The following is a 27468-nucleotide window of genomic DNA, read 5'->3' as shown; positions in this document are numbered from 1 at the left end:
GATTTCTGTCAACTAGAAAAGACCTATAAGAATATTGCTCAAAATTAAGCAAGGTTTGAAAACTAAAGAGTTATACTTGCTCATCTGGAAGCAAGTATCAATTGTATGTTTTGGAGTTACTTGCCACAGTAGTTTCTGACTCTAACACAGCAAACAGCAGAGAAATGGAAACTGAGGCAGGACATCTGATACAGGACAAAAACCAAGCAATAGTTACACAAGAGACACTGAATTTAGAATTATTTCCTTAATTTAGTAGAAATTTAAAAGATATGGTTGTCTTTAAGTATTTTTTTAGCTGCTATTTTGGAAGAAATAATAATAAAAGGAAATTAAGAGTGCTGTGAGCACCATTATGATGCACACAATCCTTTGGGGCACAACAGTCTGTTGATTGAAACACATGGCAGTTATTCAACAATATTCAGAGGTGGTGGAGCATAGCATACTCAGGTGATGATGATGATAATGAAATGTTCATTCAGCTCAGAGTGCAGAGGTAATATGGAAAAAACAAGTTCAACTGGCTAGGAAATCTTTCTGATGGGGTAATTAAAAAGATCACTGAAATAGCCCAATTACTACATGCATTTCTTTCTCTAGTTCTTATTACTTCTTTCTCTCAGGTAGTGCCACTCACCACAGAAGAATTCCTGGGAGAAACACTACACGATCCCGTTAGAGACTACAAAACTAATTGAGCTCAGACTGTATCACCTGATTGTGGGCACAGCACATCATCCTGGGGCAATTTCCTTCTTAGCTCTTCAATAATTCACCTACTGGCAGGAGTTTTAGTGTAATAAATTAAGCTTACGAGAAAGCATGCTAAACCTTCACAGTACATGCAATTCCCCTGTTTGTTTCTGCTCTCCTGAGCTTCTAAATATGTCTTTCTTATTCCCTCTGAACACAAGACCTCTGCTCCTAAAAAAATTTGTCACAGAACTCTGAAAACAGAAGTCACAGCTTCACTATATCAGTAAAGCATAAGTAGCATAGCATATATCAAAGAAATGAAATGAGGAAAGGCAGCTTCTGTTAGGTTGATTATGTACATGTCCTTCAACTAACATATCACTTGGCAATAACTGTTATCTGTCCCTATTTAAAAGGGCCATCAATGAAATTTCTGTATAATGATTACACTCTACATTTTGAGAGGCAAATATAGCAGACTACTAAATTTCATGCCTATTGCAAGATTAAGTCCAAAACTATAGTGAATTTAAAAAATGTGCAGTACCAAATCCTCCTTTGATCATATCTTAATTTCATATAAAAACTCCAAATACACAGTGTGACTTTTAGGTGTGTTTAGAAAATAATCTAAAAAACAAATAAGACTTGCTGTGATGCATTTCACTGTGACTCCATACTAGTTACACAATCAACTGCTTATCTCTCTGAGAAGTCAGTCACTTGGTAGAGTTTCACATGGTTTACACAAAGTACCCAACACTGTGAAGATATGCGGTGTTTTCTTCTTCTGAATTGTTTAGTAAAGAGTTTGAGACTTCTACCTTTTTTAATGTAAATACTTACTCAGCAATGACCTTGAAACTCTGGAAGTTCAGTTTTTGAGGACCATTTCAACCTGCTTTCTCAAGAACACTTTTCTCACATGGAGCCTTCTGATGGGAAATTCTAACCACCCACACTTCTTACATGAAGCTCACAAAAAACCCAAACACTGGACACAAGCAGGACTGTTTGGGATACCAGCAGTCTATTTATATTTACCATTTGTTTCATACTACATAAATACTGGGTCAAAACAGTCACAGAGGAGGTCTTTGATTCTCTAGGATTAGAGCATTGGTTGTTTAGATTAAAAGCGCTGTCTCAACTTAAAAAATGGATAAATATTGCCCTGCAAGTAGGGTAATATTTAACCATTATTTATTTCATAAACACTCCCTTTTTTTTCTTTTTTTTTTTCACTCTCTTTCAAGGTCTTAAGTTTACAGGGAGCTTTCTTTACAAATGATAAATATCATTAACTAAGCTGCATGTGTAAATCCCCAAGAAGGTTCCAAAGCAAGGCAACCACTTCAGACTAAGAAGATCACAAAAATAATTTAGTTTCTCCCAATCTTATCTGACTACCAAACTGATCTCTTTGCCACATGATCACAACTGAAATACATACAAAGGCAAGGGCATTCCTCTGGGAAAGATTTCACGTCTGAAAACACAAAATTTTGTTGCTTTGATGCTCATGTTATGATATGCGTGATAAAAAAAGACTGACAGAACCACCAAGCATCACACAGAGTATAAAAATGCTGTCAAAATCCTTTTGCACAGGTACTAGCCCACCATTAAGTAACATGGGTATTCTAGTCGGGCACAACTGTGCCAGACAGAGAGTCTGAATGTGTCCTGTATCAGGCCACCTGCAGAGCTTCCACTGACTTTAGTATCAAATGAAGATCAACAGGCTTAATTCACTACTATTAACATAGTTTTATTACTATTTTGGTAGGGATAGGATCAGTCCCCACACAGACTACTACCTGTAGTCAACCCCATGCTTGCCCGGAGAAAAGACATACCACCTTAGGTGGTGTACACTCTATTTCAGTCATGAATAGGACACTGAGTCCAAGTTGGATGTTAACAACACAGACTCCCATTCATTTATTACACCTCGTTTTCAATCCAGTTCATTATCTATTTGTAACCAAAATACTCCCAGCTCTTCACTCCAAACAGTAGATTATGCCACTTAATGACAATTAAATGTCCTAAAGGCCTTAACCAGGCTATTACCAAAACATATTTTCAAGTATCAGTATAAATCATCCCATACAGGCTTTGAAATTCATGATGAGTGAGCCTTCAATGTGAATGACTGTGTTGGGATCATACATCTAGGTGTTAATACAATATAAATCTTCTCTAATAACTAATGATACTAAACCTTTCTCCAAACTAAGACAATCTGAATGTGTGAGAATTTTAAGATGATAAATAGTTTCTTATCCACCTGTAGTAAGTTCCTCTGACAGACATTGCTTTAAAACCCCAAACCTAAAGGCAGGATAAAAAGGCACACAGAACAACACTTAGCCAGCTTCACACTTACCCTATTTAAACTTCAAAACTAGGTATATCAGCTCCAGTAACAAAAAAGAATTTCAGTTCATTAACAAAACAAATCAAAACACAATAAACTAAAACTTTGTTGATGCTAAAATCCTGCTACTGGAAGGAGGTTGAAAAGTGAAAAATAAATCAATTATATCACCAGAAAAAGCATTTGCCAGTTTTTCTCCAGTTTTATTAGTTAATCTACTAGCTTATTTCTCCTACAAACCTTGTCTCATTCTCATCAGATAAATACATTATTATTGTTAGTACATAATTTTTTTTCTAAGAGATCAGCACAGCTACATGTAATAAAAGCCAAGTATGTGCAAATGCAGAACAACAGACTAGGCTAAGCAAGTCACTCCTTTGTAACTGTTTATTTTAAATGTTAGCTAGAGCCCACTTATTCTCACTTATCTCACTGGGTTTGGATTTGGCTAAGAATCCCACCTACACAGAGAGCATTTTGACTCTATCTATAGAAGACTACACCATGCTGAAAATGTTTCTTCCTTTTGATGTGAGATATGGCAACAATAACACTTCAGTTCCAAAATATAACAAGACAGCAATATAAAACATAGTAGTTACTAAAATTCCCAGTGACAACTGACTACAAAGTTAAGCTAAAATGATTTAAGTGGGGTTGTCATAATGCATAAGGCATTTTTGGCCTTATGAGTGTCCCAAATTCAAACATCATTCAACTCACTGAAGGACAAAAACTAAGAATTATGAATTAGAGTAGTTGGCTTGTTAAGATGTCTCGCATGCAGCCCTGCCCTGCTGTCAGATACACCCTTGCTATTCAGGGACATATCTTGGCTATATTTGGACACACTTTTAAATCACCTAAAACAAAATGAAAGGTTTCCATTATTTCCTCTTTAGTATTAAAGCCTAATAGGTTTCACTGTCAGAATACTATTGGAAATGATCATACACAAAACCAATAGCACAATCAAGGTTATCAGGTACTTTCTGAAATGTAAAACATGGTTTGTGAAGTGCAATACCTTACTATGCTTTGAATGTTCATCGTAACACACCTCTCGCTTCTCATCTGTACCTCTTCACCATGTCTTTATTTCACAAATAAGAAAATGTGAGCTTGAGACAAAGAAATTAAAACTCCTAACTTTCAGTAGCCAGTGTTACTATGTTACTTTAATCAAAGTTTGAACAACTTTTGAGGATGAACTGAGCGAGCTAAATTCTAACAATGAAGCCATTTGGTTTAGTTGTAACAACAAAAGGCAGAGTTCCAAAGTTAATACCACAGCACAGAAGTTTCCTCATGTCTGGGCACTGATTGCACAAAGGTATCTCCATCTATGCACTGTAAGATTTTTCAGTACCTCACGGGAAAAGTTATTTTCTCTGTAAGTAAGGAAACCATTATACAACTTCACTAACAAAGGCACAAAACAATGCTGAATCTGTATACTATGCCTGGAGGTTTGGGTTTGCTGCTTTTTTCTAAATCAATTTGTTTTCCATTGCTAGTATCATAGTTGCCTATCACAAATATTTAATCTAATATTCTCCTATTGCCTTTGTTTATGTGTTTTGATTATCTCAGCCTTTGTTTATGCAGAACTGAATTGATCTGCTAATTACCTCTTTGCCAATATGGAGTTTGACCAAAATCTGGTGACAATCAGAAAAGCTTCATTCTATTTGGATTCTTTAATAAGATATCATTATCAGTTCTCACATAAAACATTTGGTCTAGTATCTATCTGTGGTCCATCATGCTTCTTGCTGCAATGCTTTTACCCAGCTGCAGGGCAGCCCACAGCTTCCACTGAATACTTGGTTACATACGAGATGAGTGCCTCAAATTATAATTACTTCATTTTACAACACACAGTAAATTTAAAGTAGTATTTGCTAAGTGAAAAGTCCAAGAGTCTATGCTGTTATATAGATTGCATTCACAAGCAAGATTACAAACCTGAAAAAAAATTAAGAGAGTGCTAGAATGTCAAGGGATGGTTGAAAAATAATCTCTAAATAAATAATACAAATGTAATGTATTTAACTAGATATAATCTTACAGTATCTTCTTTAAAGTATTTTTAAAAATAAGCTCCTTAATAAAACCACACTGCTTTTAAACAAAAGAAAGCCTTACAGTATGCACATAAGGGACCTCACAAGAATGAAGAATCTCTTTATCACCCAGCATACCTCTTCCTCACTATAGGACTCCACCCAAAATAATCTCCTTACAGTATCCTGTCCAATACACTTCATTTTCTACGGTACATCACTTACCAGTCAGGGTTGCTTTTAAAACCAGAGATAAATGTACTTTAATTATTATGCAACTTGAAAAAATACCCGCTTATCTTTCCAAAATGTGCACTTCAAACAAAATGGAAATGAGGAGCTGTTACTCAGTAGCTCCTCAGATTGTCCATCTTCACATTTATAGACGCACTTACAGCAGTGAAGTTGTGCCTGGCTACAAACCCACTACATCTGCCAACATAGTGGAGCACAGCTTTTGAAATGTACGTAAAAACAAGATGTAATCAAACCTTGTAGTGTACCTAATTATTGAAAATTAGTAGATGCAAGTGATTTCTTCAACCTCCTATAAAATAACAATTACAGTATCAGACTCTTCTGGCTTTTTCCTCTCTTAAACATATCACACACTTCATATATTCAGATTAAATCCAGTCATCCAAGAACTACAACCTCCAAGAACTCCCTATTGCAGGCACATATTTCCAAAACCAATTTAAAATATTAAGTTACTATTATTGCTTTTCATTGAGAACTAAGTAAGCATCTGTAATGAATGTGCTCCAGATATTAAAAGGTATTAGAAACATTTCTTTCCCTCTGTGATTTTGTAGAGAGCAAGGCAGGATAGTTAATGCTAACAGAGACAAGGCAAAGGCTGTGTCTTCCCAGATCAAGCCAAACTATGCTGAAGAGCCCATCCCATCATTTCCACTGCCCCTCCACTACCCTTCTTCTTTAAGACAAGGAGACAGCAGTCACCAAGTGGCAAACATTCACCTTTCCCTCTAGAAGTACCCTGTGAACATTGCATTTTCTGTGTTGTTTTGGTTATAATTACGAGCATCAAGATCTGAAGGTCATTAGTTGAAGCAAAGGTACAACTTCCTAACAGAGCAGCCTTGGTAGAAAGAAAGCCTATGTGCACTATGAGAACCTGCTGCAGAAGTCCATAGTCTTAGTTTACTAGCAGATCATGTAACTACTACATTGATTAAAAATGTGTGTTACAAACTCAGAATTTCATGAGTATTTTCACCTGTTAGATACTACAATATATAAACTGGTTTAGTTTGCAACCTATGCTTTTGTGACTACAGTTGACTGATGGGAATATCAATCAACTGTATTACATTGAGATGGTCTTACAAATAAGCAGCTGACCCTGTGAAGTGCATGATACGCTCTGTTGGCATAAGTTATAAAGTAAAGATTGAAATCTAAAAGCAAAACAAACCCAAAATGCTTAAGGAAATAGTCTCTGCTGTAAGTACATATGCATGACATTTTGACTTTTACATACTAAAAAAAAACAAACACTGAAAGAATAGAATAGAATAGAATAAACCAGGTTGGAAGAGACCTTCAAGATCATTGTGTCCAACCCATCATCCAACACCACCCAATCAACTAAACCATGCAACCAAGCATCTTGTCAAGCCTCGTCCTGAACACCCCCAGTGACGGCGACCCCACCACCTCCTCAGGCAACCCATTCCAATGGGCAATCACTCTCTCTGTGTAAAACTTCCTCCTAACCTCCAGCCTAAACCTCCCCTGGCGCAGCCTGAGACTGTGTCCTCTTGTTCTGGTACTGGCTGCCTGGGAGAAGAGACCAACCTCTGCCTCACTACAACCCCCCTTCAGGTAGTTGTAGAGAGTGGTAAGGTCACCCCTGAGTCTCCTCCAGGCTAAGCAACCCCAGCTCCCTCAGTCTTTCCTCATAGGGCTTGTGTTCCAAGCCCCACACCAACTTCGTTGCCCGTCTCTGGACACGTTCCAGCAAGTCAACATCCTTCCTAAACTGAGGAGCCCAGAACTGGACACAGTACTTGAGGTGCGGCCTAACCAGTGCAGTGTACAGGGGCAGAATGACCTCCCTGCTCCTGCCGGCCACACTGTTCCTGATGCAGGCCAGGATGCTATTGGCAGTCCTGGCTGCCTGGGCACACTGCAGGCTCATGTTCAGACTACCATCAACCAGCACCCCCAGGTCCCTCTCCACCTGGCTGCTTTCCAGCCACTCTGACCCCAGCCTGTAGCACTGTATGGGGTTGTTGTGGCCAATGTGCAGAACCCGGCACTTGGATGTGTTAAATCTCAAAGGACTGAACTTCAACACTATGACAGTAATATAGCTGGGCCAGGTTTCAGGCTAAAGACTAATGTGGTTCAACTACTTATGAAATAATTATATAAGTACCTCTACCCTTCTAAATCAGGAGCACTATCAGAATAATCCCCTCAGTTAAGTTCTTGAACCCACTGCCCATTGAATCCTGGCAGTGCAAAGTCTTCATATTTGACACTGTTAGATGGCAGGAAAATCACTGTACCATTTCAGTGCAGCTTATCTCTACGTTTCAAACAAAATCCCCAAATTTCTTTTGTAAATTCATTGACAGATTGAGGGGAAAAAAAAATTTAATTTTCTCCCCACACAACACTACTCAGGGCGGGGGGGAACACCACCACAACACCAACAACCCACACTAATAAAGCACACCCCTTTGGAAGACAAAGACAACTAATATATAACTTTTTAGCAAATACTACACAAGCAATTCCACTACTACTGGGATAGCTTATTACTATTTTAATGATAAACCTCTGACCACTTGTACTGTAATTCAGTGGGAGAACAGGAAACAGTTTCCCTACATCTTTTTTCTGTATTCCACAGTATTACACATCCACTAAGAAGGTTGGCTAGCTACAACTCTTACCAGCTCTGAGCACTCTATCAGAGTTATTTCATTATGCATTACATTGGAAGATATAAGCAAAAGTAAGCATTGCACAATGCAGCACAATCTTGCAGGTTAACACCACTTTTTGATACAAGACTTTTGGTTTTGTTAAAAGCCTGATTATATTTAGAAGCACCACAGCAACTGCAGGCTAGACTGTGCTTTCCACCTTCTGTGCCGACCACATTAGAAAAAAACTCTTGTCACTGCAGTTAAAAACAGACCACCAGAGCCTTTCCAAGAGAATAACCACATCTTATCTCAAACGTTTTCTTTGCAAATTCTGACATCAGTGAGAATAATCAGATCTGGAAAGAGGCTATTTGCTATTAATACTAATTTAATGGTTTGCTCTTACACAGTGCTATAGCCCCTCTATCTGGTAACAACCAGCAATCAAGGCTCACTTACTACTGAACTAGAATCTTTAACTTCTACAGTGATGATGCTTTGAAATGAACAATGTGAAGATAATTTCATAATTTTGGTTTCAGAAAATAATTGAATCTTAGAATAGAACTTGCCATCTCTTATATTTTGGAAATAATTTTTCATCTTGATGGTTTAGCAAAATGTCAGTGTTGGCATATATCTATGTGAAGAAGTAATACAGAGAAAAGCTCGAAATACCCCAAACAAAATTAGCAGTCTGGTAAGGAAACCATCCAAAAGTGATGTGTAAAACAAATCATGACCAACATGTCTGACAACACTACAACTAAGCAACGCCAGTCCCCCAGAACACCAAGATTTTACTTCAGAACTTACTGCAGGGAAAGAATAAACAGGATAATGTTATGTTTTTCATGTTAGCGCTAAATACACACACACAAAAGAAAATGTACTAATGGAAAGAGTTCTAATAAGCACATTTAAATAGTGATGGCAGCTTCTTGAAAAGCAGCATTTTAAAGCTGATGTACCTTTATTTACACAAGCATGTTTTGTAAGCATTCACACTGCCATCTAAGACAGTAGCAGATTTAATCACACAGATGTTCACATGAATTAACTCTGACTCTGCAGAAACATGACTCTACCTAAGAGAAAAGACATCACTCTTGCACCCTAAATTGGGCTTGTATGTTTGCAAATTTGGGCCACATAGTAATCGCTTTATAAAACTAAAGACTCTAAACTACTTAATTCAGCACAACTTCTACACAGAATACTATCAGGGTACCTTCTTCTCAGTTCTTCACTAACAAATTTACAAAATGTTTCAGTGAAAGATCTTTTCATAAAGATTAAAATAGTAATACATTTTCCTACAAAGAGCACGTATCACATTGCCAATATATGTGCATTGCTAATGTGAATCTTTCCTATCTGTGTGAAATACAAGTTGGGAAGCAGGGACTGGGACACAACTGTGGGGTCCTTATAACTGCCAAGAGATTGATTAAAATCTTTTAAGGGGGAAAAAAACCAAACAAACAAAAATAGTAACCAACAAAAAGATGTCAAAGTAAGAAACTTCACAAGTTATTTGGCTTATTTTACGGGGACTAAAGCAGGAATTTCTTCAGGTGTTTCAGACCCAAGTTTCACTTTACCTTTTTAGCCAATTTTGGTTTTATTGGACAGGTCCCACTCTCCCTGAGTATTTCCCAAAGGTTTAATTCTTGTAGAAATACAAAAATAAAACTATTCTGAAGTAAAACCAAACCAATTTGGACTTAAAAATTAGTTGCTAAACAGGATATAAAGTAGGTTAACTTTGAGGCTGAGTACTTTATATCCTACAGTGAGTAGCCATTAGAACTACATCACAAAACAGAATAAAACCCAAGAATAGTATGTTGTAAAATAGACCTGAAAATCATAGAATGTGCCTATTAACATGAAGAACACAGCTTTGGAAATGCAAAATATTGTCCTCGGAGGACAGAAATGATGGAATAGTGGAAGAGTTTTGTAGGTTTTACTTATTTCAGCTAGGCTTCTAAACATTACTCGAGTTTAGCATATTGAGAAAGCTTCAGAAACAAACGTTTACACAGTTATCTACTTTTCCCTGCTATCACCAAATTTCCCCAGAAAGAGTTGAATCTATTAGGTATTTCTTCTGTGAAAAGGACAAAGAAATTTACAAATCCAGTTACTATTTAAATTTTCTTCATGGCTGGTTTACTCATTTCTTATTTCTTGAATGCATTTTACCAAGGGCCTCAGCAACTTGTTTGATCAAAGTAAAAACCCACACCAAAAAGAATACTTGTCCACCTATGTGCATTTACTTTCTCTGTGTACTACCTTGAAGATACTTGAATGCTCATCCTCTGTCTTGTCCTGGTCAGAAGTGCCCTCACACCTGCCAAGCTCATCTGCTTAGTCCTCACAAAGAGCTACTTTCTTCCACTGAAGACATATTTCACTCAGTGGAATAGATTAAGGTTAGGTATGAAAGGGAAGGAAAAAGTAAGAAAGCAGGTTGAACAGCTGTGTGCCCTGGAAATTTCCTTCTGAGCAGTGACTAAATGCAGCCCCAAATAAGGCTGGAACACAGCTGTCTCATTAAATGGCACTTCTAACCCCTACTAAATTGATCCAAGTACTAAGTCCTCTTAGAATAAGAAATCATTTCAATAACATGAAGCATCACACTGTTTTTCCTAGTTGTGTTTTGTTCACTCTTGTAATGCAAAGAAACAGTAACAGTGAGAACAAAACCCTCCCACACAGCAGAATCTGAGACTTCCAAATTAAAAAAAAAATAAAAAATATATAAAATTAATTTAAAAAAAAAAAGAAAAGTATTTTAACTTGGCATTCATTCTAGTTAGCCACAGTGAAACCTCTGGGTTTCTTTTCTAAACTACACTACAAGGACAAGAATCACAATCAAAGTAGCTGTCTTGCTTAGCAAAACTAGTTTTTAAGTTTCAACAGTCTTTGAGGTCCTGATCCTCCTCAAAAATGGGTATTGTGCAAATTCACAAATACCTACTTACATTTTGTTCATGTGCACAGTTAAGACTGGAGTACTGCAAACTTGTTCAAACCACAAAGAATCTTGAAAAGAAATCACCAAGCTCAGAGCCATATGAAAGTCTCTGGTTTTAATTTACTCATTTATATCTGTGCCCAGGTAGTCCCACGTGATTTTACTACACACCTTTCCTTGCCCAGTTTGTTCCCAAACAAGCCATAAGAGAAATCAGAAAAACCAAACACTAGTGTGTTTTAGGTACTTCCTGAAAGCCACATGAGCTATACAGTTTAAAGATAAAGTCAAAGACAAATCCATACCAATCCATGTATTTACTGGGCTTTGCAGGAGGCTTCAAAGCAATGAGTCAGATGATAAATGTACTGCAACACCAGACATAATACTGTAGATAGAGACAGGTTTTCTGCTTTAATTTTTAATTTCCATTTTCTGTGGGTTTAGGGAAACCACAGACATTACTTTAGCATAATACTTCATAATGAATCAATACTTTAATTTAATAATGGTATTCTGATGTCAACATGTAATATATCACATAATGTCCTTGTATAGATGCTGAAAAAAATATGCCAAATAAAATGCAAGGTTCTACTTTTACCAGTGATCATAAGTTGTATCAATGTAATGAGAATCTTTACAGCCCCCCAAAGAATTTTCCTCAGGGTTAAAAGGCAGCATAGAGTAATTTCAGCCGTATCCTTTTCCATTGCCATAGCAGTGCTGTAAAAGCTCTCCCAGATCATGGCAGTCCATCAAACATTTCAGTAAAAGGAAGAGAGTACATATACCTGAATAGAAGCAATGTATTCTGTATCAATGTGATAACTTCACCAGTTCTTAACTAAAAAAGGTGATTATAAATCACAAACCATAATTAATCCAGGGTCATTCAACTTAACTGAAATAGATGAAGCAAGTTATAACTGTAAAATATGGAAAATAAAATTATAATAACCTCCACTTTAGTGGTGTGACTACAATTCTGTATTTATTATTTTCATTGTGACAGTAGCCTTCCTGCTGATAAATATTTAAGATGGGAGACACAACTCTAACCATGCCTGTAGTATATTGACTCACGCTATGTGAATAGAAAGTAAGTGGGAATGAGGATGAAGCAAATGCTTTTAGAAGTCCCAGTTGTTCAGTAGGTTGGGTTTTTTTTTCCCCCATTCAATACCTTTTGATGCATTACAAATTGATAAATGGCATATTAATCTTAGTCAATGTTAAAGGGTTTGCTTTACAGTCATGTGTGCTCTCCTCAATTCCAATGACAGCTCATGATCATAATGCAACGTGTTCACAGATACATGTTGGCAGAATGTTTTAGAGCTCTGGGAAGAGTAGGTCTGGTTTTACTACAGTTTGGCACCTCCCACAACACCCTCCAGTTGGTGAAAACCCCGCAGTTCCACCTAAGTGTCATCCTTAATGTGAAAAGATATTTGAGTCAGTGCAAAATAAAACAAACAGCTTTTACCAAAATGTCAGTGTTGGTAACAGTTCATCTGCCAGATGCTTGTTACTTGAACCCATGCTGTGCATAACAAACAGAGATATGACTAGGATAAATGACTGGACCAGAAAATCTTTAGCAGAACTTCGAACTATAGTCAGGCTGCACTCTGGGCTCATGAGAAAAAGTTGCAATTGGACTTCACAAGCTCTATTAACTAGGAGTTCTGTAACATCTCTTTCCTTGGCTACATTGCATTCGTCTGACCTCAGTCCTCTGCATTAGCCTTTGGTCACATGAAGACAAGAGAAACCACAGTGCTATTTCATAGTTGAATTCTCACAGGAATTCTTGTAAGTACGGTATCTCAATTTAAAGATAATAACATTACCAAAGAATCCAGAATACCATGAAAAATGCATATTGGAAAAATCAGGGCATGACTCTAGAAATTAAACCAATGGTTTGATGAAAACAAAACCTCACTGGAATGTTCCAGTCGGTTGGTTTTTCTGATCTACAGGATGGATTATCCTTCTAAATCGGTGATTGATTTTTATGTTCAGCACTGGATAAAGAGGGTCACTCTGAAAAGCCATAGTCTGTGTGTGATCATGAGAAACACATGCAGGCACAAGACACAGAGTGAGATTTGATGACTAAGTGGCTTTTGCTTAGTCAGAACCTGAAGGATCTTCATCAAGAACTTTCAAAACAGCTAACATAACTTGACTTTGAGTGAAACACAACCAAGAATTATTGTCATTATGCACACCCACAAAAAGAGAGATTTCACAACATCTTCTCAGATGAATACACACAGAGAGAAAAGGCTTTACTAACATTTACTTCAGGTGGGCAATCATCTTGCTTTCTGGAAAAATAACTCCTGACTTGCTTTCCATTTTCCCAAGTCATCTTTTGAGCCCTTTTAAATACGCTAAAACAATTAAACAAACTACAATGTGACTTGGCATAAATAAAGACAGCTGCTACTTGTCTTAAAAGCAGCGAAATACTAAATAACCTGTGACTTCCATCCACATATGCACCTTGACAGAAGATAACACAAGGGTGTGTGCTGTTTAGAAAGATGGGGCATCAGATTTGTATTCACACAGTACAATGGCATCCATGACTTTCATTTCAATAGCAGCTACAGCAACGGGCACAGAAGGAACACGCAGCTCAGCCTGGTAAAATGAGGATGCATTTGTTCTAAAAATTCCCTTTCTTTCTAAGAGCCGAGGGTAGCAGATGCAGATACTTGCTTTGGGGTCCCACCATGTCAGCAGTCACCATGTCAGCAGAGAGATTGCATTTCTTCTCCCTCTCCCCTCCGGAGGATAACGCAGCCTCAAAAGAATTTTACATGTATCCCCAGAGATGCTTATTTGTATCAGGAAAGTACAGCTGTAGGCTTTGGGGAAAAAAAAAAAATCCACATGCCCTACAAATTCAAATCCTTTTTTATGTAATCTATTTAATCTTCCATTAATGATAATCTCTGCTATCAATGTGCCCAAACAGGGTCAATTTCTGCTGGATTTGCACTTCTTGCATTTCATCCTATAACCAAGCTGTGCTTAATGAGGGGAAACACCCTGCTGTAAAAGGTACTGGCAATCTCCCTAAACCAAATAATAGTTATGAGACTCTGCAACTACCAGGAACATTTTAAGACTGTGAGTTTTCTTCTTCCTTTGTGTGTCTTACACAGAGGAGAGTGCTGCCAGCTGAATATTATTTATTAACCAAGATATTCTTGCCTTCTGCACCTTGTAAAGCAACAGCATAGAGGAGCGGAAATTGCTGTGGACTTCTCTGACATAGACAAAAAGACAGGGGAGAAAGGAAGAGATTGTAACAGGGCATTTAGACCCTGACAGATCCCACCTAGCAAGCACAGGCAGCAATTCAGGCGCACACACAGGTCATATCAGTTTGATACACCACATAAACATCTGGTTCATACAAGGCTTGAAAACAGAGACACAGTTTGAAAACTCAGGCTCCACACAAAATTTCCCTTCTGGAACATATGACTTCCTTAAGTTGCATCTACAGAGCCAGCAGGCTCAGACACACCTGTAAGGGATGGTTCTCTCTCAATAACTTTAGCACACACTGGGGAAGCAAATTACTGCCTTGTTTGCTCTCCTGATTTAGTGATAGCTCTATTCATAATCATTCCCAGCCATCCACCACCTGCACACACACCCACTCAGACACGTCCAATTTGCTGTTCTTCTCCCAATTTTGTCGATTCACAAGATCAGTTAACTCTGCATATACACTCCGCCCCGGGGCTCATCAGCAAATATATTTAATGGACAAAATAAAGTTCAAATTACTTCCTAACAAAATTCTCTAGCAGAACAGACATGCATTAGCATGCCAAAGGGGAGCCCTGGGCGGTAGAAGCAATTCAGGTGGTAGCATTCAGATGAATTGACATCCCTAGCAGAAGCAGCTAAGAGTTAATGGAGGATACACAGCTTCTCATTTCCTCTACTGCATCCAAGAAAAAGCAGAAGATGACTATAATCCCGTATAATTGAGCATTTCACTAAATAGCACCGCACAGAAGTTATTTTGGCACAGATTGCATTTGTCCTAGATAACCTTTATGAGAAGCTAAAAGTTGATGCACCCAGACTAAATGAATTTTCAGATTTAGCCCAAATCCTTCGTTTTGTGCTTGGGAGTGTGGGAAGAGCCAGCCACCGAGCATCAATCGGGGAACTAGCCCCCTCCTCTGCTAAAAAAAAAATAAATTAAAAAGTCAGTTACGACAAGCCGGCTCACATATGAGCCAGAAAAGCATTTGGCTGCGTTTGCATATTCGCAGGATGCCCTGGGCTCCTTCCCCGTGGGGCGGGCGGTGGCTCTTTTAGGAGCCGGGAGATGGGACGGAGGGAGCGTCGTCCTGCTGCAGCCCACACTCCTCTATTTCAAAGAAGCCGACTGTGTGGAACGCTAAACTCCCTCACCAGCAGAGAGACGCAGGAACAACCTTCCGACGACCATTCTCCCCACTGCCCCTTCTGGGAGCCACGGCTATCTGGGGAGTCATCAGTTGTCCCTCTTCCACCATCTCCCAAATATCTTCCCCAGACCAGTCTGGTCCGGAAAAAAAGGGGTCTGCATCTTTTCTAAAATCCGCAGCGAAATCCAACTACCTTAAATGGCTGCTCCTGCCTCACCATCCATCACACAAGCGGGGAACTTGCCGGGGCGAGTGGGCCGCCAGCGGAGGGAGAATAGAAGCGCGAACTTCGGAGCTCTCCGGAGTTCCGCAGGGCAGCGACAGCACGGAAACCCCGCGTCTCCGGGAGACGCGGCGGCAGCCTCTGACCGAGGCATCGCCCCAGCCCGACCCCGGCGGCGCTGGACAGGCACCGGCTTTTGACGGGGAGAGGGAAGCAAGGGGGCGGCGCGGGCGCCCCGAGGGCGCGGGGTGGAAGGCTTTACTTACGGATTTTGGGGGTCGTGCTGGCCTCCGTCGTGGTGGTGGTTGACTCCTGAAAGGGAGACAAGGTCCAGGACGGCGCCGAGTCGTGGACATAGATCTTGTAGGAGGAGGTAGCGTGTGCCGCAGTGGGCCAGGCGGGCAGCGGCGGGGTGCTGGGGGTGGCGGGCGGTGGCCGGGCGCCGCGGCCGGCGGTGCCGGGGGGGCCGCTGGCGGGCGGCGCCGTGTGGGGCGCGGCGGGGTGTCGCGCCGCGGTGGGCCGCGGGCCGCTCCGCGCCGGGCCGCGGGTGCCAGGGGGCCGCGGGGGTGCCCGGCTCATCGTGGTGAGGCGGGGGCTGACGCGGCTGGGCGGCCGCGGCGTGGCGGCGGCGGTGGTCTCCGCGCCGCGGGGAGGGGCGGTGGGCTTTGAGAGGAAGAAGGGGTCCTGCCCCACGCCCTTGGCGTCCATCAGCTCGGTGGGGACGTACTCCTTGACGGAGCCCACCACGATCCACTTGAGAAGCATCAGGCTGAGCCCCAGGCCGATGAAGCCGATGAAGAGGGGCACCACGCAAAGCCACGTCTGCTGCCGGTTCCAGACGATGCAGTCGCTGCAGCGCAGCTCCCGCGGCGGCCCCCCGGCCCCATCCCCGCCCGGGCCCCCTGCCGCTGCCGCCTCCGCCGCCCCGGGCGCCGCGGCGCCGGCAGCCCCTTCGCTCATCCTAGGGGCCGTCCGCAGCGCCGCCGCGGCCCCAGGGCATCAGCACGCCGCCGCTGCCGGCGGCATGCGGCGGAGGGGGGCGGAGGAGAGCGGAGGGGAGCGCAGCGAAGCAGGCGGCGGGAGCGCCCCGCTCAGTCACGCCGCCGGCATAGCGTGCGCCGCCCCGCGCACCCTCCCGCGGCCGCGGAGTCAGCGGGACGGCCGCGCCATCCACCGGGCACCCGCCTCTTGCGGTGCCCGCTTCAGCCTCGTCTCTCTCCTTCTTCTCCCTCCGTTCGCTGGCTTTTTTTTTTTTTTTTCTTTTTCTTTTTCCCAGGGTAATAAGTCGCAAGAATCAGGCTCCTCGATTTATTTCTTTTTATCCCAAGCGTGCGGCTCCGGTGGTGGTAAGGCACATTCCTTCACATTGATGCTTCTCCTCTTTTTTTCTCTCCCTCAGGGCTGGGGTATCTTTTCTTTCCGTCTTTCCTTCCTTCCTTCCTTCCCGCTGCTCCCTCCCCCGCCCGCTCGTCTCCTGCCTATGCCCGGCCGCGGCGCAGCAGCATCCCTCGGCTGCTCCGCGGGGAGGCGGCGGCGCGGCGCACCCGCCACTCCGCGGCCCCGCGGCCAACCCGCGGCCGGCGCCGGGCCAGGGAGGCCGATCCGCGGGCGGGGCCCGGAGACAGCAAGCGCAGCTTCGCGCAGCTCCTCCGCAACCGCGCTAAGTCCGGCCCGGCATCAAAGCTGGGGCGAGGGCTCCCGAAAAAAAATAATAAAATCCACACACGAAAAAAAAAAAAATGAAGATGAAACCCTGGAGCGTGGGGCGACAATGGCCCAGGCGGCAAAAAATACAGATCCGGCAAATAAATGGGCACGCAGAAGGCAGCTCCTGCCAAGCTTGCAGCTTCTGTTCAATTGTGTATTCCGATCGCAGCGCAGGGGAGGCAGGCTAGCGCTCAGAAAGTGAGGCGCCTCCCACCAAAGCCTAATGGTGGTTTCTTAATGCGCACAAGATAAATAAATGATCCAGGCAAACCCCTCGGGAGGGTGTATGCTACGGCAAGCGGAGCCTAGGAAAGGGGGAAAAAAAAAAATAAAAGGGTGGGGGTGAGTGCCTGAAACCCATCCTGAGGTAGCGATCCAATTAGGCTGTTGCACTGTTGCACCGTGTCAAAAAACAGACGTGTGGAAGAAGCGGGCAGGGGTGTGCGTGTGCATGAGGGAGGTGGGGAGGTGGAGACAACTTCAGGGACACATCCCAGGGAAAGACGGGATGAGGACGGGAAAATGTTTTCCCATGCTGATGCTCTCCCATAACTAAAAGTAGGCATCATTCTGTTGCTGTTTGTAAGAGATTTCCTAAGAAAACAAAAGCTGCCGGACATCTGCAACAAGGAGCACTCCTTTTCCAGCGGGGGCAGCAGGTGGCACAGGCACATACTGAAGCTGCAGGTCTCAGGCTGTTGCCACACAAGTTTTGATATTGAAACTGCATCAGCTTTTAGATCTACTCTAGAGTTGAACTCCCAAGATCAATGTGGTCAACAGTAGGTGTTTCCCTTCACTTACTGGATGAACATATCAACAGCAAGGGTGTTCACTGAAGGGTTAAAAGCAGTCTGCCAAAGGGTGAGTTTATTACTACTTTCAAAATCTTAGAAAATGGGCTGGAAAATTGTTGATGTACTGTTGCCTCATTGGTGTAATTTCCTAGTATTGACACATACTTTCATAGTCCTGTATTTAAGTGTGTATTAATATTTATACCTAATAAATGTGCAGAAAAGTAGGAAACAAACTGTGAAATAAATTTGTTTTGTGTATACACAAATACAGAAAACATGTTACAACTTAAATGTATCTGATTATTTTTTTCCTTCAGAATGAATGTTACTAGCATTTGTAAACTAACAGCAAAATTACACTAACTAGCCATCTAGCTTATTATCACTTCCAGTAATCCAGTTGGAGTTTGGCAGCTTCTCTAAAGTAGGTCTATACAGACAGCTCTTAGGAAAACCTGTGGATGCAGCTTATCAGTAAAGTATACTGTCTTAATGCTTTCTCAGGACCAAAAGTGCCTTGGCATTGAAAAACCTGAATATGTGGTTTTCTTCTCATCTGATGAAGAGGCAAAAGGATTAGAAGAAAGCATTTAAAAACAACAACATGAGCATTGCCCAGTACATGTGTGGATGCCCATTAAAGCAAGCAAATGAGCAGAACAGGAAAGTCTTTCGAATCCAGGGAGGCTTTTTCACTGATTTTTATGTAATCCAGAATTTCTTAGGAAAATCTAGAACCAGCTGCTTTATTTCATAAGTGCCTGTCCTGTACAGTCCTTACGTTCCTTGCAAACTCTCAATACCTTTGTCATGCTCTGGACTTTGTGTTGTCTTTACAAATGTCCTTTATCTTTTGGCTCTCCTGCAACCATATTACTGCTCTCAAAGCTCGATACGGATCATTCTTTGTAGTCATTCTCAAACAATTTGTACATGTTTCTTGGAAGAACAGGGCACAACAAAAATATTTTAGGACCCTCACAAGACAGCTTTTATTTTTCTCATGACCATATCCTGAAGACTTTCAATGTTTCATCTGTACTGCCCCCAGTCAGATTTTCAAGCAGTTGGCTCCAAAATTTTGTAATGGCACTAATGGAAGATAACAGGATGTGATACCATTAAGATGACTCAAGTATAGTCATTGCATTGTTTAATAATGAAAGACTTCCTGTTAAGAGTAATGATTTTCAGGCTTCCTTTCCTAAAATTTCCCATTCTTGTCTTTGAGGTTTGACAAACTATTCCTGAAACTGATTGGGGAATGCTTTCAATATGCCTCAATTAAGTGAATTACTTAAAAACAGGTATTACCCTCATAAGTTAATGAAGATCTCGCCGTTGACTGGACCTTGACAGAGGAAGCTTAAAGCAGCTTTCCCTTAACCCCACAGTAAATACAAATGTAGAACAAATCTTTCAGTTAAAAAAAAAAGTGTTACATGCCTAGACAGACATTTGAGTGCAAGCAACGTATGGGAACCTCTTCCTGTAACAATCATGCGTTTAAATGGTATTATGTGTACAAAAAACCAGTCTGAATGCTGCTAGATTATTTCTCTGTCCTCAAAAATTAATATTCAAAACATAACCAGTTTCTCAAATCAGCCCACTCTTGTTAAACTGAATCTGTTCAGTGCATTAATTCTAATTTACATAGGTATTTGGTAAATTTCACTTGCATTTCTTCCTACTCATTCTGTATCATAGCCCAACTTTTTTTCTGGAAATATATTTATCATGATCAGAAAACAACATATAATTTATTTTTCTTGACATTTCTTCATCATATGCAAAGAAATCATTGTTATCTCCATGAGGACATCTGTGACTGGGATGGAATAAAATTATTTATGTACAGTAGAGTCAGAAGTGGTATTTTTTTTAAAGACTAGTGTGACACACAAGTAACAGATACACTGTTTATGTATATACAAGTGCCCTATGAGGAGAGGCTTAAAGACCTGGGGCTTTTTAGTCTGGAGAAGACAAGACTCAGAGGGGATTTAATAAATGTTCATAAATATCTGAGAGCTGGGTGTCAAGAGGAGAGGGACAGGCTCTTCTCTGTTGCACCCTGTGATAGGACTAGGGCTAATGGATATAAACTACAACACAGGAGGTTCCACCTCGACATGAGGAGGAACTTCTTCACTGTGACGGTCACAGAGCACTGGAACAGGCTGCCCAGAGAGCTTGTGGAGTCTCCTTCAGTGGAGAGTTTCAAGACCCATCTGGATGTCTTCCTGTGCTACCTGTTTTAGATTCTATGGTCCTCCTCTGGCAGGGGGGTTGGACTTGATGATCTTCAGAGATCTCTTCCAACCCCTAACACCCTGTGATCCTGTGATATTATTTTGTCATAGGGTGGATACATTTTGGTTATGCAGTGGGTATACCTCACTAACAGTTGCCTTACCAGGGTTTTGTTCCTGACCAGCTTCACACTGCCTCCACACAGCAGTGTGTACAGCCACGTAGTCTTCAGTGAAATGTAATAAATGAGTTATGGGAGTTAGGTTTGCTTTAACTATTATCATGGGATCAGCCCTAGAAATCTCAGAGTAGCCAACCAAAGAAACATAAATACAAAATTGCAAAATAAGACCCTTTTGGAGCCAGATCTATTTTGGTACCAAAATAATAAGCACATGCAAAGTCTGTACTCCAATCCCAAATACACATACAGTTAGAAGATTTTCTTTCTTCCTCAACTTTGCAAAATATCTGAAGATACTCATTGTTAATTCATGTAAATATTATGTGAAGCTGTGAGCAGCAAAATCTACAGTTACTTTGTTTTATGATGCAATCAGCCACTGGTAGCTTAAAACAGTCTCTCAAAACTGTGAGTTCCTTCAGCACCTGCCTCACCTCCTGGCAGTTCAGCAAACAAAACAATGTCACAAACAAAGGATGCTCAAACTAGAGCTAGTTATATTAATAGGTGTTAGACAGCTGAGCTATTTTGCCAGACAAGGATGTCTGAATATTTTTACTTCATTCTTTCTCTTAACTTTCATCCTCATCTCTGCCTCAAGATGTGTCCCTAATGGTTGGCTCACAGTCAGGGAAAACTTTGCCTTTTGTCCAAGGTCAGCATGTAACTCTATTCCTTCTTCCATGTGAAACATATCAACAGCCTTCCAAGGATCCCATTAAGCAGTGCTCAGAACTAAAATCCTCTTTCCCCCTCTGATTGCTTATATAGCCATTAGGCATGACAAACAAACTAAGCTTTATTCAGCTACACATTGTCAAAACACTTGGGCTATATACCTGTGCATAATGTAGAGTTCAGAGTACTCTTTGTATTTTTACACAGGATGTTATGAACACACCTGGTACCCAGGAGGGACAGCTGAATGAGTGAGAAATCCACCACAGAGTTCAAAAGCATGGCAGCCATCTGAGACATTAGCAAGCTGCCAGTTAACATTATGTCAGTCTCCGACAGGTGTGAGATGAGTGACAGTTAATTTTGGGATAAGGAGAAGAGTCTGCTCACTCTCACTGCAATATAAATTCTGAATAACAATCCCATGGCTGAATGAATTTGATAAAATGCACCTATCTTTTCACATGATGCAAGTATGCAGATTCCTGCTCAACAGACAGCATGTCCGCAGGTTTTCAAACTATGTATAGCCCATTTACAAATTCTAGAGTTGACACAAAATATTTAGAATTACACTTGATGGTATATCAATGCATATGTGCAGTTCAAATCTTGGCATGGTTTATAATTCTTAATAAAAGTTAAAAAACCCCACAACCCAAATTTTATAAAATATGTTTCAATCACAAAATATTAGTAAACTGAATCATTTTCTTGGAGGAATTTATTAGTAAATAACTGAAATCCTGAAGGTCTGACTCGGTTCTTATCAAGCCAAATTCTCAATAGTCTCCACGTTTAGCTGACCATAAATTCTAAGGACTTGAGTGGGAGAAATGTGATTTAGCAGATTAAAATCAGAGTAATTTTTCAATTCTGATTTTCATGGTATTGGAGCAACCCCTTAAGAACAGAATAACCGTTTCAGATTCAGAAATGTAGTGACTAGTCTTAACAATGCCTTTGTGATGCACTGAAACCATTGCAACATAACAGAAATGCCTTTGTACCCCCTGAGATTTTTATGAAGAACGTATATTTAGAATTCCAGAAGAAATATTTTAAAGGAAATATGGAAAATGCCATTAAAAGGGCTTGCTCCAAAGCATGATAAAGCCAGCAGAAGTATTTCAGTATGTTGCACTCTATCTGGGACTAAGCCCTAAACCGAAATTCAAATCTTTGTGACAAAATAATGACAGTAGCAAGGGAGAAAGCCTATGAGAGGATCAGTCACCAAGAGAAAAGAAAGCTGAAATTGTTTATTATTATGACTCGCTCCCATTTTTTTTCCTGAAAATCTACACTTTTTCCCATCCCAGTTGGTACACTCTATCCCAGTTAAAGGAGGCAGAAAGGGAATATATATTGTATTTCTTGGACACCTTTCCTTATTCTTTTCAACATTTTTTGCTGCCCCATGTAACTTCTACCCAGTGCAGAAGGCACTGCTGTTAGGTGTTGCTTGGTGTATGATCTGGATGTGGATGTTGTCACATCCCATGAGACACTTCTAGCAGCCTGTGCTGTCCACTAGAGAAGCTTTAGTCTTTGCAGAGAGGTGACAAAGAGACTACTGTTTCTGCAGTGATTTCCATATGCTACCACAGGGGCAAAGATGGTAAGTTATCAGCTCTTAAAACATACCTGAGAGGAAGGTGAGTGCTTGTCTGGGTCCTCCTCAGTAGCCTCAGGCATGGGCAGGGATGTGTTCCAACAGTAGCTCTGCTGCAGAGGTACAGCCCTGGGAACGTCTCCACTGAATTTGAAGTGTCCAACATATTCTTTCCGAGTTTCCCCTGGAAACTAACCCAAGTAACAGAGTCTGTCAAATTTCATAAGAGCTTGAGGTGTACAAAGCGTGAATTAATTTCACCTATTTCAGTTTCAGAGTTGAATGCTCTTCAAAATAGTAAATATGCCAGTGTAACAAAACAGGGCAAATAGTGCACCTACAGATGACTTCAAACTAAGCCTTAAATCATTGTCTTCTCTAAAACTACAATTATTTGAGAACAGTGTTTGGTTTGGTTTTTTTCAGTGTTGATTAATTTTGATGGTAAATAATATTACTTTCTGCAAAAGTCTTTGGATAAATAATATATCCATCATAACAAGAGAGATTCAGCTATGGTTTTGCTTTTAATTCTTGGATAAGTTATGTTATCACAATTTACTTATCTTCAGAACAATGTTTCTTAACGACTTTGTTCTGAGCTCCTTAGTTTCATTTTGGTAAAGCTCTTTTCATACCTCTATTTATCCGTGGTTTATTTGGGCTGTTGTTAGGGGGAGTTCATCATATTCAGCAAGTTGAGCCTGAAACAGTGCTTTCAACTATATAGAAAAAAAACAGCTTTTCCCCCCCGCCCCATCAACTTGGGAGTTTGAACAAAATATTTCTTAGCACCCCTGTATAACTATGAGGACCTTTTCCAATACCTAGGCTAAAACAGCACACAGAGTTATGAAAAATAAAGCACATGAAAATCCCATTTTTATCACTGTTGTTTGTTTATGTATGTATGTATTATATATGACTTATCTGTACATATATAAGCCTATGGGACCTGATAAAATGCATGGCTAGGTAACATATAAGGTCCCTTCCAACCCAAAACATTTGATGATTTCACTTTAACTGCAAATGGAGGGACTCTAGAGATGGACAATAAGAAGTAAAACAATGCCTAAAGCAGGATAGCTGCTGAATAAATATTTTGAAGAGATGGGATGTTAATTAATAAGTACCTGCCTGATACTTTTATATACAGAATCTATTGTATTAAACACTATGATTAAAAAGAGATAAAATTTTCTTCCAAATGTACTCTGAAAGCAACAGAATAACCAAGTTATCTTGCCTTTCGACCTTGGAGCTTTAAAAATAGACCTTTTTTAAAAAACAAATAGGATTCAACCTTCACTAATTAAGTACCAAAGTACCTATGTGTGATCACTTACTAAAATTGTAGATGTTAACATTTATTTGGCCAATGGAAAACTATAGATTAATTGGTTAATCTTAAATCCCAGCCAGCAATTCTGAATGATAAAATTGCATTTCTTGGTGTGTACTATGAATACATTTGTGCATAGCTTTCATTCAACAATCATGGATTTAATATATAGTAAACAATGATATACTGATAACAATACACCTTGCATACTCCAATGTCTTAATCATAGCAAGCATAATAAATAAAGGCATGCAAGGTGTATTGAAAGAGTTTGTTTCGGTTTGGGTTTTTGGTGTGTTTTTTTCCAGACTAGTTGAACTAGTTGGCTAAAGAAAACAAACTTTCAGTCATAGTATCATGGAATCAGTCAGAGTTGGAAGGGACCACAAGGATCATCTAGTTCCAACCCCCCTGCCATGGGCAGGGACACCTCACACTAGATCAGGCTGGCCAGAGCCTCATCCAGCCTGGTCTTAAGCATTTCCAGGGATGGGGCCTCAACCACCTCCCTGGACAACCCATTCCAGGGCTTCACCACTCTCCTGGTGAAGAACTTCCTCCTCACATCCAGCCTGAATCTCCCCACCTCCAGCTTCATTCCATTCCTCCTAGTTCTATCACTACCTGAGATCCTGAGAAGTCCCTCTCCAACCTTCTTGTAGGCCCCCTTCAGGTACTGGAAGGCCACAATTAGGTCACCTCAGAGACTTCTCTTCTCCAGACTGAACAGCCCCAACTCTTCAGTCTATCCTCATAGGAGAGGTGCTCCACACACACAAGGCTTGCTTTATTTTAAGCTTTCTTTCACTACAAAATAACATTTTTAATATGATGAACAGATCTAAAGAGAGAGTGGCAAAGCTTTTTAAAATATACACATATGCATGTACATAAATGTATACATCATACAATCGTTTGGGTTGGAAGGGACTTCCAGAGGTCATCTAGTCCAACCCTGCTGCAATCAGCAGGGATGTTCTCCACAGGATCAGGTTGCCCAGAGCCCTGTCAAGCCTGACCTTGAATATTTCCATGGCCTGCCCTGGGTGCAACCTAAATCTACTCTTCTGTAATTTCAAACCATTTCCCTTCATCCTATCACTACAGGCCTTGTAAACAGTCCCTTTCCAGCCTTCTTGTAGGCCCGCTTCAGGTACCAAAAGGCTGCTACTAGGTCTCTCCAGAATCTTGTCTTCTCCAGGCTGTCCCCATAGGAGAGGTGTTTCAGCCCCCCGATCATTTTCATGTATGTGTGTCTGTGTAAATGTAGACATATATTTGAAAAGGAAGATGTTAAAGCTGTGGAGTAAAGAGAAAAATACGCGCACTGGCTGTGGAACAAGCCTCTATGACTTTATCTCCTTTGGTACCAAAGCAGCTGCTAAACAGTCACACAGCTTAGGTTTGCATGCAAATAGACATGCAAATATCCCTGGTTTTAGAAGCAATACAATATAGAACCAATTTATTGAATCATATTTTAAGGTCCAATTACCCATCCAGGATCCATTAGGCTATTCTGGCAGTCAGAAACTGAAGTGAGTCTTCAGCATGTGTCCCTAAGCAAGATAACTATAAAATGGCTTTTTCAAAAAGAAAATCATGTAAGCTCCAAACACAATGCAGAATCAGAGTTTCTGTATCTCTTTTCTGTGCAAAATTATTTTCATTTTAAACAGCTGTCAGCAAAGGCTAACTGTCTGGGCTTCATACACTACTCAGCTATTAAGTTTGTTCCATAGCCATCCACATTTCCCTTCTCTTCATCTTGTTGGGGAAACTGAACCTATTTTAAGGGCATCTTCTCCAGTCAATCTGTATGTAATCAGGGAATCAAGCTCAGCAGAATGGTAAATCTGTATTCTGAACTCAGAGGCCAGAAATTAAGATTTCAAAATTTGTTACTCTAGCTTCCTGATCATCCAAACCTGTGGTCAGGGAATCATTAACATCCTCAAGATCACTGTATAAGCTTTTAATGCTATTTATTAATTTCCTGTATTTCTACACTAGAATGTGGTACAAAATAACAACATTCACAATGCAGCTAAGCATTGTTCAAACTTGAATATTGTAAATCTTCATTTGTAATGTTATTTGACATCTTGTGTAAAGTGCCAACATCAAAAGTGCTGCAGATCATCTGCTTCCATTAAAATTGCCAGTCAATTGCATGAATTCTCTATAAACCTACCTTTCAAAAATGTGGGTGCCCGAAAGTAAGGGTTAGCTGAATTTCTATAATTTTAAAAGGTAAGTTGTATTGTCAGTCCTGAGCTTTTTACGCTACATAATAGATTCTAGGATATACTTTGAGCCCAAACCCAGATGTATGATCAGGAAGCAGAGGCATGCCTTAGATGATAAACCCCAATCTAGTTTTTGTTATGAAGAGGAGGCAAGCACAATGCATGGTATGCATTTATAGAACTCTGCTGATGCCATGAATGAAGAGGAAACTGTACTATAGATATTGCTGCTATCCCTCTGAAGGCAGAGAATGATCAACTTAGAGATTTTACCACTTCTGCACTCTAAATGGAGTCCTCGGATTCAGCCTTCTCGTCTGAGCCCTGCTGTGCAACAGGCCAAGTTGTACTAGAAACCACAAGACATTTTCCAGCTTGTGACAAACAACTTTTAAAATTAAAACTGCCCTGACAAAATTACATGCTGTATATAAAATCAGAAGTATACATAGGCATGTGTACAAAGAGCAGATAATCTGTAACCTTCAGTCTCAGAAAACCTATTGCATCTCACAAACATTGGGATATCCTAGTTGTTGTAAATCTACCTTTCAGAGTCACTGTCTTCATTCACTGCTTGTGCATCTTTAATATCCTTAAATACTGATCTGCCTTTCTGTTCTAACTTGAAGAAGCTTTTAATGATTAACCATCCTTTTGATAAATCAGTGTTATAAATCTAATTACTTCCTCAGTAATGGTCTCACCATTCATTCTTAGGAGGTTAAGTACAGAAGGGTGTCTTGCCTCCGGTCCTTGCTTTATCTCCAACTTGTTTGGCCTAAAAGCTTCTTTTGACCGAGTTAGAAAAAACAACAACAAACAAGCCGGCAAATATGTACATATAGCTAATAACAGTCTGGCTTCCTCCACAGCACACTACTTACATACACAAGTGAAATAAAAAT

At 40.6% G+C, this 27468-nt stretch overlaps 1 protein-coding gene across 2 annotated transcripts in view; it reads right to left on the bottom strand.

Moving 5' to 3' along the window:
* NRG3 (neuregulin 3) overlaps positions 1-17132 on the bottom strand; it is a 370109-nt gene extending 352977 nt beyond the window's left edge. For both annotated transcript variants that reach the window (XM_054163458.1, XM_054163459.1), the window contains exon 1: positions 15993-17132. In XM_054163458.1, coding sequence (XP_054019433.1) covers positions 15993-16686 — 694 coding nt within the window. In that variant the 5' untranslated portion in view covers positions 16687-17132. The remainder of the gene's footprint in view (positions 1-15992) is intronic.
* Between the last annotated feature and the right edge of the window lie 10336 nt (positions 17133-27468).

This window comes from Dryobates pubescens, chromosome 8, assembly GCF_014839835.1.
Source record: "Dryobates pubescens isolate bDryPub1 chromosome 8, bDryPub1.pri, whole genome shotgun sequence".
NCBI lineage: Eukaryota > Metazoa > Chordata > Aves > Piciformes > Picidae > Dryobates > Dryobates pubescens.
The sequence above is the reverse complement of the archived record's forward strand: the minus strand, read 5'-3'. Positions and strand labels throughout refer to the sequence as shown.